Raw genomic sequence first — 13,086 nt, forward strand, 5'->3', positions numbered from 1 at the left:
CATGGGGAAGAGGTACTCAGGAGTTAATGCAAGAACTGGATTTAATGCATTACTATATATTACACAAATCACCCAAATTAACACCAATAAAACGCTTTAAAAGAAAAGCTGATTACAAAAGGAAAAGTGCTGTGATTCCACTTAAATTAGGTGGCTAGGATAGACAAATTTATAGAGACAGAAAGTAGACTACTGGTTACCAGGGGCTGGGAGAAAGGAGATATGGGGAGTTACTGTTTAATGTTTAGAGTTTTAGTTTGGGATGATAAAAAAGTTCTGGAGGTAGATGGTGGTGATAACTGTACAACAATGTGTTAATTTCACTGAATTATCCAGTTTGAATGGAAAATTTTATAAGATGTATATTTTACCACAATTAGAAAAAAAGCTAATTCTGCTGGATAGTGTGATATACTTAAAAAGTAATACACATGATAAAATAACCAGCTTCCTAGACTTCAAAAGAAAGAAAGCAAAGTTGCCTGCCTCCCTTTGTCTGTTTTTATTCCTTTCTGTTTTGACAATTAAAACACCAGCCATTGCTATTCAAAAGCATCCGAGACCAGTGCAGAAAAACTTATAATTTAATTCATCTGTATAAGATATACTTTGCTTAGCAAAACCATTATGATGAAAATATTTTAAAATAATTTGCCTCATTTCTCAGAAAGCATTTGGTTTTAAAATTAGAATGTGATCTCAAAATTTAAAGAAATACTTCTAGAGGGGCGCCTGGGTAGCTCAGTGGGTTAAGCCGCTGCCTTCAGCTCAGGTCATGATCTCAGGGTCCTGGGATCAGGTCCCACATCGGGCTCTCTGCTCAGCAGGGGGCCTGCTTCCCTTCCTCTCTCTCTGTGATCTCTTCCCTTCCTCTCTCCTACTGTGATCTCTCTCTGTCAAATAAATAAATAAAATCTTAAAAAAAAAAAAAAAAGAAATACTTCTAGAGATCTGCTATGGTAAAAATGTCATTATATTTGGGGCTTTAAATATTGCTGAGAACATGTATGTCTCTTCAATTTTCCTGTTTAATCAAAATCAATTACACAAAAAAATTTTTTTAACTTAAAAAGGTTATGTGCTAGGGCGCCTGGTGGCTCAGTGGTTTGAGCCGCTGCCTTCGGCTCAGGTCATGATCTCGGGGTCCTGGGATCGAGTCCCGCATCGGGCTCTCTGCTCAGCATGGAGCCTGCCTGCTTCCCTCTCTCTCTCTCTCTCTCTCTCTGCCTGCCTCTCCATCTACTGTCAAATAAATAAATAAAATATTAAAAAAAAAAAAAAAGGATATGTGCTAATACTTATTAATAATATGTCACAATTAGCAATACTCTAGATAATTAAGGTAATTTCATTTCTTTTTAATCACAATATTGGAACCACTCAAATCTATGTTAGTTAGTTAAAACAGGGACAATACTGGGGCAAGAAAAGAGTGAATATTAAGAAAATACAAACTATGTGGAGGAAGAAAGCAGACTGTATGTTTAATCTTAAAGCCTATACCACTTCAACTTTTGACTGTATTCTGAGACTGGTCAAAAGAGGACTTTTAGGGGCGCCTGGGTGGCTCAGTGGGTTAAGCCGCTGTCTTCGGCTCAGGTCATGATCTCAGGGTCCGGAGATCAAGCCCCACATCGGGCTCTCTGCTCAGCAAGGAGTCTGCTTCCTCCTCTCTCTCTGCCTGCCTCTGCCTGCTTGTCATCTCTCTCTCTCTCTGTCAAATAAATAAATAAATAAATTTTTTTAAAAAAAGAGGACTTTTAGAGAGCAAACATAAGTTATCTATTGCAATATAAATCTATTAAGTCTACATTTGGAAGGCAGCTATGCTCACCACTATACCACCAACGCTTAAGTCTACATTTGGTAGTGAGAATCTAGTAAGCAAATATCAATAGCAAAGACACTACTTGATAGAGTCTAGTTCCTGAGTTTAAGAAAGTGAGAGCTGGGGCGCCTGGGTGGCTCAGTGGGTTAAGCCGCTGCCTTCAGCTCAGGTCATGATCTCGGGGTCCTGGGATCGAGTCCCGCATCAGGCTCTCTGCTCAGCAGGAGCCTGCTTCCTCCTCTCTCTCTCTCTGCCTACCTCTCTGCCTACTCGTGATCTCTCTCTGTCAAATAAATAAATAAAATCTTTAAAAAAAGAAAAAAAAAGTGAGAGCTGGAAAATCACAAGAAATCTGTGCACAGTATAACATATTACCAATCCTCACCAAATATGGTGGCAGATGGACAACACATGATGGATTATCGTACCTACTTTTCTGATTCAAATGTTCCCTTACTTAATGGGAATTCATAAGCCTTCAAATGTTCTATTAATTAAGCAAGAAAAACTGTGCATGGTTAAATAGTGGACGGGGGAAGCCTCAGAAAACTCATTTAATAAAATAAAAAATCATAGGAGAAAAATTGGTTCACAGACTAACATTTTCCAAACTCAAATGCAATGATCATTTCTTAGACCTTTGAATGATCTCTCTTTCTCTTACACCCTCTGATGACAGTCTTACTATTGTCCTAAGCAAAATGAGCCACTCCACGTAAGTACCCACGCATTCTGTTCTCTGTTGACCAGGGACTTGCCAGTCCTGCTTAGACCACTTACACAGTATCTCCAGCCACTGGGACATTACACTAGATTGGTGAAAACCCATAATATCCATATAAAATGACAAAGGGTCCACACTTTACAAACTAGCGAAAACAACATAAAAAACTAGAATGTTTATAAGCAATTATTGATTAGACATTAGGAATTACTACAGGGTAGAAATTATGGCTTAATAGCACCAAAGGATGCTATTAGCAAGGTGACATAATAAATTAAGATAACAGCTGTTTTACTACTTGTTAAAAGACATCATAACTGTTAGAATCCATAATCTATATTTAGAAACATAGTATTTGTTTCTGTTACTCTTCTCTACAAGGTTAATATGGAAAACAAATTAAGGGAAAGTAAACACACAACCATACAGACACACAAGGTTACCACAAACTGAGCAAAGACGGTGAATACTGTACACTATAAAGGGGACAACAGACATAAGGTGAGTGGCTCACCTCTTCTGTCCTTCGAGTCAGAATTACCTGTGTAATAAGTGAGAAATAGAAACATTCATTCTCAAAGAAAAGCTTTACAATTCAACCTAAGTTAAGATAAAATAAGCTCTAGGAAAACAAGATACTTTCTTCTTTATATATATTGGGGCTAGAATGAGGTACCCTCCAACAAATGGGAAAAAAGACTGCCCAGACTCACTAAACTTCAATCAGTAATTTGTCCTTCTTGAGTACAAAAACAATACATCAATCTTCTTAAAAAGTACAAGAACACAAAAAAATACAAACACAGTAGTATTAGAGGTCTTTAGATCTTTTAGGCCATTAAAATGCAACAGTGCAAAATTAAGTTAAGGATATAAAAGACCTAAATGGTAATAGGCAATAAAATCTAACCAGTATGAAAAAAAAAATAATCTAATCAGTGTAGACCAAATTCTGTATCTTAACAAAAACTTCTCACAAGCCCTTATAAATTATTCCCCATTACAGAAAAAACAGACAATATTCTTTTATCATAATGCAATAAAACCAGAAATTAACAAACATTTGAAAATTAAAAGTAAAGCCAAACTATAAAATACCTAAAAAATAACAAAATCACTCTTGTGGCAGAATCTACCAACTCTCCCCCAGTAATAGTCTCTTCTTCTTGCTTTTGGTACAAGGTACAAACCCTGTTTTGTTCTGGTTTTGTTTTTTTAAGCTGAGCACAAAGCTATCAAGCTGTAGACTGCATTTCTAAGACTCCTTTGTGCCAAATGTAGTTATATGAAGAATTCTAGGCAATGGGATGTAAACAAAAGTGGTAAGGGTAACTTCTGGATCACATTCTTTGAAAAAGAAATTGTCCCCATTTCCTCTGTTCCCCATTCTCAGGGGCTGGAACCAGAACCCAATGATGAGAACCATTTCTGACCAATCCCATGAGGGCAATTTTGCTGGGCTGGCAGAACTGATAAGAAAAAAAGAACTTATGGTTTCCTGGGTGGTTCAGTCAATTAATTGGTGACTCTTGATTCTGGCTCAGGTCATGATCTCAGGGTTGTGATATAGAGCCCTATATCAGGCTCCGCCATTAAGCGGAGATTCTTCCTCTCTCGGGGTGCCTGGATGGCTTAGTCGGTTGAGCATCTGACTCTTGGTTGCAACCAAGTTGGGCTCTGCACTCAGGGCAGAGTCTGCTTGTCCCTCTCCCTCTGTTCTTCCCCGACCCCCATCACAAATTAAAAAAAAAAAAGATTCTCTCTCCTTCTGCCCCTCCACTCTTTAAAAAAAAAAAAGAAAGAAGAAAAGAACTCAGTCCTTATGAGGCAAAGCCCTCTGTTTACCTCTGGAATGTGAGAGGGGAAAGGAGGATAACTTCTGTCTACTTAAGTCACTGAATTTTGTTCTGCCTTTATTAGAGTAGTTTAGGCTGCACCATAACTAATACAACTACCTACAAGAACACTTATGGGATACGGCTAACGCTATCCTTACAAACTAATAAATACATAACAGCAGACTCTTTGGAAGAAAAAAACAAACTGTGAAACATAGAAGTGGTTACCTAACTCAAGTATGAAAATAGACATAAATATGTAACAAATATTAACAGCTATGTAGCAAATTAATCTTAAGAGACCACTTTTCCTCAAATCCATTCAAGTAATTTTGAAAACATGAATGAGATGCATAGTTTTCTAGGTAAAGCTCATTTCTTTCTGTGAAGCAAAGCAAAACACTGACAACTAAAACTTAACAAAAACAGCACAGATACATTTAAAAAAAAAAAGTACACATATAAAGGAAATAGACCAATTTAATTTAAAGATAACTTATGAATGTCAATGGAAAAAACCCAAATACAGTAGTATCAAACAAACTGCTACAGTTCATTCAAGGGAACTACAACACAACCAAGTAGGGTCGTTTTTGCACAAATGTAAATAGTTCAAAGTTAAGAAATCCATTAAAATGATTCACCACAGCATATCACAAAAAGAGAAATCATAATGACCTTGCTCATTGATGCTGAACAGGCAAATGCAAAATTTAACACCCATTCTTTTTTTTTTTTTTTTTTTTTTTGATAGACAGGCAGGCAGAGAGAGAGGGGGAAGCAGGCTCCCCGCTGAGCAGAGAGCCCGATGTGGGGCTTGATCCCAGGACCCTGAGATCATGACCCGAGCCGAAGGCAGAGGCTTAAACCACTGAGCCACCCAAGCGCCCCAGCACCCATTCTTGACAGATACGTTCTTTAAAGCAGGAGTAAATTAATAAAACCTAAACATGATAAGTATATTACCTCAACGCAAGAGTCAGCACCATCCATGGTTAATGAAAAAACCACTAAGAACATCCTCCTGAGAGTCAGGTACAAGACAGTGCTTTTACCACTGCTTCCTAATTTTGTTCTGAAGGTATTCACCAATTCATTTAAAGAGAAAAAGAAGGAGACTGATTTGAAGATTTATGATAATTGAAGAAAATTATGTCAGACACTGACGAAATTTTTTAAGATGACCGGGATAAAATATACCTACAAAAGTCAACAGCTTTAAGTAGTACACCCAAAACTAAAATAATGATCTAGATCAACTATTTCCTAAAAAAAAAAAAAAAGTCAATAGCCTTTATAGCCCCAATAGCAGCCAGTTAGAAGACATAATGGAAGAAAATATTCCATTTATACTAACAACAAACAAAACACCAAAATAACAAAAAGGAAACCTTTGAAAGAGCTAGAAATAAGCTGAACAAAACATGTGCAACATCAGTGGCAAAAACTGGAACACTTCTAAGAAATACAAAGTAAGACTTCAGAAAATGAAATACAATGCATTCTTGAATAGAAAAATTTAAAGATGGGGCACCTAGGTGGCTCAGGTTAAATGTCTGCCTTCAGCTCAGCTCATGAACCCAGAGTCCTGAAACTGATCCCTCTATCAGACTCCCTGCTAAGCAGGGAGCCTACTTCCTCCTCTCCCTCTGCTGCTCCTCCTGCTTATGCGCGCGCACGCACGCTCTCTCTCTCTTTCTCTCTCTCTCTCTCTCTGTCAAATAAATAAATAAATAAAAACTTTAATTAAAAAAAAGACTTAAAGATGTCAATTGCCCCTGTTCTATAAATGTGACATGATCAATAAAAACTTTTCTCCTGCTATATAAGTTGATTCTAATGTTCATAAAGAAAAATAATCAAGAATTGCTAGCAAAATTCTGAAAAATAAGATTAACAGGGATGACTAACCTTATCAAATATTATTTTATAGTTACAATTATTAAAACATGGGGGTTCTGACATGGACAGAGAAAATGATTAACAGAAAATACAAATACCAAGAAATAGGCATAGAATCTAAATACATATCAGAATTATATGGTAAGGTAGCATTTTGAATCAGTGAGGAAAAAAATAGATATTCATTGAAAGGTACTGGGATAAGTTGTTAACCATTTTGGGGGGAAAAAAGATCCATAGCTCACACTTCACATGGAATAAATTCCAGATGGATCAAATATTTAAGCACACACCCATGTGCATATACACATACATATATAGAAGAAAGAAACCATAATTCTAGAAGAAATCATAAGGAAAATAATTTTGTAATACTGGAGTAAGACTTCCTAAGGGCACCTGGGTGGCACAGCAGACTCTTGGTTTTGGCTCAGGTCATAATCTCAGGGTCCTGGGATCAAGCACTACCATGAACTCTGTGCAGAGTCTGTTTGAGATCCTCTCTTCTTCTCCTTCTGCCCCTCTCTCCCACTTAGGCTCTCTCTCTCTAAAATAAATCTTAAAAAAAGAAAAGAAGTCTTCCTATCTATGATCTAATACCAAGAAAACATTTAGTTAAACTGATAAATTTTAATTAAAAAATACTTTGGGGGCACCTGGGTGGCTCAGTGGGTTAAGCCTCTGCCTTCAGCTCAGGTCATGATCTCAGGATCCTGGGATGGAGCCCCACATTGGGCTCTCTGAGCAGAGAGCCTGCTTCCCCACATCCCACCCCCCTACCTTCTGCTCTGCCTACTTGTGATCTCTGTCTGTCAAATAAATAAATAAAATCTTAAAAAAAAAAAAAAAAGAGGGGTGCCTGTGTGCTCAGTGGGTTGAGTCTCTGCCTTCAGCTCAGGTCATAATCTCAGAGTCCTAGGATGGAGCCCCACATTGGGCTCTCTGCTCAGCAGGGAGCCTGCTTCCCCCTCTCTCTCTGCCTGCCTCTCTGCCTACTTGTAATCTCTCTCTCTCTCTGTCAAATAAAATCTTAAAAAAAATTTTTTTTAATTGCTTATGATAGTTTCTGTAATGAAGAAAAGCTAGATGAGTAACTGGGGAAAAATATTTGCACCTTTATCATAGGTAGACAAAAGTCTGTTTTCCTAACATTAAAGAGCTTCTATAAATCTGTCAGAAAAACCCGACATTCTAATAAGAAAACCCTGCAGAGGATACCAAGAGAGTTCTGAGATAAAGAAATACAAATGATCTTTCCAAATATGGAAAGATGCTCAACCTCACTCAGTGAAATGCAAATTAAAGCTACACTGAAATGCTAATTTTCACCTGTCAGACTGGCATATATCCAGAAGTTTGATAATTTACTGTACTTAAGACAGCATAAGAAAACAGGCACTTTGACAAACTGTTTATAGGAATGAATTTCCCAATAGAGGAAAATCTGTCAATACACACCAGTTTACAAATGCATACTTAAAAATAATTTATCCTATCAATATTCTCATATATGCTTGAAATGACAAAGTATACTGTTTGTACTCTGAAAACAACCTTAACGTATAATGATAGGGAAAACTGGATAAATACATTAGGGTATACTCATACAACAAAGCAGCTCTTCACTGTAATACAGAACAAGTATGACAGGCTAGCGAAAAAAAGCAATCTGCAGAAATATACACAATACATATGTGTATCATTTGTGTAATAAATATAAGAAAAAGGACTATATATATATATATATATATACACATACGTACACACATATATAAAAGGAGAAAACAGAGACTCAGAGCAAAGGTCAAAAGGAGAGAAAAATTTAAAATAAAGAATTAATCTAGGTTATGTCCAATATCCAAATAATGAGTTTTAGAAGAAAACAAAAAATGGACAATGAAAGAAAATTTCCAAATAGAAGAAAAATATATCAACCTGAAGAACCAAAAATTTCCAGAATTGAAGAACAAAGGCTCCAAAGGTCCTATCAAGTATCCAGCATACTGAATGAAAAAGACCCACATCAAGACACATTTCCGTGAAATTTCAGGATACTTATGATAAAGAAGAGATCTTTCAAAAACACACCAAAGTGTAATTATGAATCAGGATAGCAACAGGATCCTCCAAACCTAGGAATTAGGAGTGACAGGGCAATGCTTTCAACATTCTGGAGGAAAAAATATGTCCTCACACATTGTATACATAGCCCTACAGACATTTTTAGACATCCAAGGCCTCATGCAATGTACTCCTCATTGACTCCTATCTCAGGAAGCTACTGGAAGATATGTTCTACCAAAGGATGGGGTAATCCAAGAAAGATGTCAATACAGAAGTCAGGAAGCAAAGAGAATTTCCAAAACAAAAGAGAAAAGGAAATCCCACACCAACACCTGGGCAGCAGCCCTGATGATAAAGCCTAGACTTGAGTAAAACAATGGATAACTCAGGAGGAAGATCTCTAGGGGGAAAAAAAAAAAAAGATTACTTTACAGATCTGACTTTATTGAAAACTGTACTGAGAGGCTATAGAAACTATGAGAAGAACTGGCTAGCAACAGGCAAAAAGAAAACTAAAACAGAAACATAAGGCAACTGGGGCACTTGGGTGGCTCAGTCAGTTAAGTGGCCGACTCTTGGTTTCCACTTAGGTCATGATCTCATGGGTCATGAGACCGAGCCCTGTATTGGGTCCACGCTGAGTGGGCAAGTCTGCTTGAAGATTCTCTCCCTCTGTTCCTCCCCCAACTTGTGTGTGCATGCACACACTCTTTCTGATAAATAAATAAATCTTTAAAAAAAGAACTATAAGGCAATTATAAAATCCAGGAAAGAATTGTACAAGAAAGGAAAAATAATCACATTATACTTATAGCTCAGCAGGGAGTAACATCATTATAATAATATAAAACACATCAAATACTGATTTAACCAGAAATTATGATGTAACAATTATGGGAGGACTGATGAGATGGTGGTAATCAGGAGGACGTGGGGGTTCAGGTTGTGACATCCTGATGTACCATAAAGGTTTTCTTGTGTTTAACTGATCAAAAGTCACCAGTGAAAAGCAGTCTCATCCCCTGAGACATGAAATGTGTTAACTATACAATAACTGGTTTCTTAGCTATAGCATAATTTGGACCTATGACAGATAAAGGAAAACTCAGTTCCCTAACAGCAGAGTGCAAAGACCACAAAAGTGAGAAATAGGCGTAACTTGCTACTTGACAGCCCTGAGATCAAAGACAAGTAATTTAATCTCTATACTTTCACATTAACCATCTATTAAAGGGAGGTAAGTATCCATAGTCATGTCAAAGAACTGGCAAATGAAGACAGTACAGAACAGAAGTGAAGAACACAAGAACACAGGATGCAAAGTCAGTCATGCCTGGGTTACTGTCTCACCTTTCCCACTGACTAATTCAGTTTGTACAAGTTATTTTTTCTTCTTTCCTCGAGTAATGGCTATAACTCACAGAAAGAAATACATTCTACACTGTTACTCAGTATGTGTTTCTGTATAACTGTAACAAAAGTTTCACAAAATAATATACAAAATGCAAGAAGAACAGAAATGGAACAGGACCATCCACTTAAAAACAAAACATGATGGCCCACTAAACTGATTTCATGAGTTGGTCATGACCTGTACTTTGAAAAAGACTCCCTAAGTTACAGTTTCATCACTGTAAAATTCCTCCATCTGCAAAACATAAAACAGAACCAACCTCAGAGGATTCATAGGATACTACATACGATTATTCTATAAAACTCTCAGCACAACACCCACCACTTAAAAATAGTGCTTGCCATGTAAAGGCGGGCACTGTAAATGCTTTACCTCTATCAATCCATTTCATTCTGATAGTTCCTCTAAGAGGTAAGTATTATTACTATCACTCACCCTTATTTTACAGATGAAGAAACTGAGGTACAGAGGTTAAATAAACTTGCCTGTGGTCACACAGTCAGGGTGGAATTCAAACTCAAGTAGTGTGTCTCAGTAGACTGTCTACCATTTACAGTGGAAAAATATGGGATTAAAGCAGGAAAATGCAGGGCCTGGGTTGTATAGCTCAGCTGAAAGAGATCAACTGTAGTAACGAAATGAGATTCAATTCAGCAAGTACTTTCTGAATGATCCCCATGAGCAAGATGTGATTCCAATCTAGGGGCCCTCGCCATCTAACAGGGAAGAAATATGAGCCAAGGAGATGAGATCACAGAAGATGGAACAGTGACTTTTGCTAGAAAAGGAATGACAGTTATACAGCTGTCAGGGAAAAATTTCCTCTACTCTTCAAATAAGCCCTCTAAGGGTCCCCTTCTCTTTTACAGACCAGGACCCTGAGGCTCCAAGGAGTCAGAAATTTGCTCCACCCAACCTGGTCTCTGACCTAGGGCTGATTCTATCTTTGGTGCCACTTCCCATTCAACCACTGATGGACTGAAGGAAAGAAGTAGGCTAGGCCTCAACAAGCTGGCACTGCAACTTAACTATTTCCCTGAGCTCCTCTAACTCCACCCTTGGCCACAGGGTTCCCACTCCTTAACTGTTACAGACATCGAAACCCATTCTCCTTCCATGGTCTCCATGGGTCCTTTCATTTCAAGGCTAATCCTATTACTCAGCTTCTGCAGCCTTTCATCTTTAGTCTCCTGCATCATCAATTACCTACCCTTTCTCTTATATTTTCAAACTTCTACCTTTAACACTCAAGCCTCCCCAGTCTAACCAGAATGCCAGGCAAAGCATAAACACTCCTCTAGAGTGTTTCTTCTTTCTTCTTAAGTCTATGTTAAACAGATATTCCTGAGAATTTATTATCTAAATTTCATCAGTTCGCAATTTTAATTATTTCAAGAAATTTTGTGGCTAGAAGACACAAAGTAATAAAACGGTAAGTAACCTCATAGAGAAAAAGAGAACAAAAACAAAACCCAAAACAGAAATCATCCCTAGTACCTGAAGGAGGGAAAGTTTCCGGGGTGGTGGCCACAGTGCTGGAATTCCCCTCCCAAGGTTCCGTGCTGGCATCTGTGAACTGGTTCTCTGGAAGCCATGTTCCATTTGGTGAAAGTGTAGTGACTACAGAATCGGTACTTGCTGTTCTTGTGGTCCCATTGTCAGAGTCTGAAGAATTGACAGTGGTTATATAGATGGGTCCCAGCGTTAGATTGGGGCTGAATGTTGGTGCCACGGAGAAAGAAGCTACTGAAGAAGTAGAATGTGAAGCTTTGGTCTCTTCTTTGACTGATTCTGCTGTTGATGTTTTCATAGATCTTGTAACGCCTACTGAAGGTAAAACTATAAACAAGAAAAAGAAAGAAAGAAAGAAAACACCCCATGAAGAATGTGATAACTCAAAAGTTATGAGGCACAAAGCAGCAAGCATTAATAAACTCTCAAACAGGGGCGTCTGGGTGGTTCAGTTGTTAGGTGTCTGTCTGCCTCTGGCTCAGGTCAGGATCCCAGGCTCCTAGGGCTGAGCCCCACGTCAGGCTCCTTGCTAAGTGGGGAGTCTGCTTCTGTCTCTCCCACTCCCCCTGCTTGTGTTCCCTCTCTTGCCTCTGTGTGCCTCTCTCTGTCAAATAAATAAATAAAATCTTAAAAGAAAAGAAAAAACAATGTGATCACTCAAAAATTATGAGACACAAGGCAGCAAGCGTTAATAAACTCTTAAACAGGGGCGCCTAGGTGGCTCAGATGGATAAGTGGCCGACTCTTGATTTCAGCTCAGGTCATGATCTCAAGGTCCTAGCATCAACCCCATGCTGGGCTCTACCCTTAGTGGGGAGTCTGCCTGAAACTCTCTCTCCCTTTGCCGTCCCCCGCCCCTCACTTGCTCTCTCTCAAATAAATAAGTTAAAAAAATAAACAATCAAACACCTGAGACCAAGAAAAGACCACACACACACACTCTCTCTTTTATCTAACACTGGGCCTTTTCTACCACCTCCAAAGGACTACTGTTTCACAGAGGAAGAAAAGTGGATTCATTACTTATATTTTCAGAATCAATATAGAGAAGTCTTTTTTTTTTTAAGATTTTATTTATTTATTTGACAGACAGAGATCACAAGTAGGCAGAGAGGCAGGCAGAGAGAGAGAGAGGAGGAAGCAGGCTCCCTGCTGAGCAGAGAGCCCAATGCGGGACTCGATCCCAGGACCCTGAGATCATGACCTGAGCCGAAGGCAGCAGCTTAACCCACTGAGCCACCCAGGCGCGCCAATATAGAGGAGTCTTAAGTAGCAACAGTTTTGTTTGTTTGTTTGTTTTTAACTTTTCAGGGATAAACATAGAATCTATTTATTTAAAGTAGTATATTGTATACAGAGCAATGCTGATCATTCAACAGGACTCAGAGATTTCCAAAGACATTTATTTTATACCATCAGTTTTAAGTAAATCTTAAATATTTTTTCTTTCTTGAATACCACCCAGGTCTCCAATTTTAGGTCATTAAATGTGAAAGCAAAATTCTATTCAGAACACTAGCCTTATCAAATGACAATTTACCTGTGGTTGCATTGTTGGCACATACACGTGTAAGACTACTGCCAAGCAGAACAAGAATGAACCAGGAATCCATGCTGACCTAGAAAGGAGACAGCCATATTAGACAAGGTCCTATATTACTGTAACTATGTCTAAAATACTCACCAAAGGAGTATTTTGGGTAAAATCTTCCCAGCAATAAAATGTACACAGAGACCAATGATCTTCTGGGAGTCTGATATGCATGCCCCCAAATCCAACTACCTAATTGATTTTTTATATCAA

At 38.2% G+C, this 13,086-nt stretch overlaps 1 protein-coding gene across 4 annotated transcripts in view; it reads right to left on the bottom strand.

The window, feature by feature from the left end:
• The window catches only part of PTPRA (protein tyrosine phosphatase receptor type A), a 143,196-nt gene that overhangs the window by 51,595 nt on the left and 78,515 nt on the right, over positions 1-13,086 (bottom strand). For 2 of the 4 annotated variants that reach the window (XM_082744552.1, XM_082744554.1), the window contains exons 2-4: positions 12,823-12,901; positions 11,268-11,609; positions 3,067-3,093 (exon numbers count right to left, since the gene is read on the bottom strand). In XM_082744552.1, the coding sequence (XP_082600678.1) occupies positions 3,067-3,093; positions 11,268-11,609; positions 12,823-12,895 (442 nt within the window). In that variant the 5' untranslated portion in view covers positions 12,896-12,901. The remainder of the gene's footprint in view (positions 1-3,066; positions 3,094-11,267; positions 11,610-12,822; positions 12,902-13,086) is intronic. The other 2 variants (XM_082744553.1, XM_082744555.1) reach the window with 1 other exon arrangement.

This window comes from Mustela nivalis, assembly GCF_964662115.1.
Source record: "Mustela nivalis genome assembly, chromosome: 8".
Lineage (NCBI taxonomy): Eukaryota > Metazoa > Chordata > Mammalia > Carnivora > Mustelidae > Mustela > Mustela nivalis.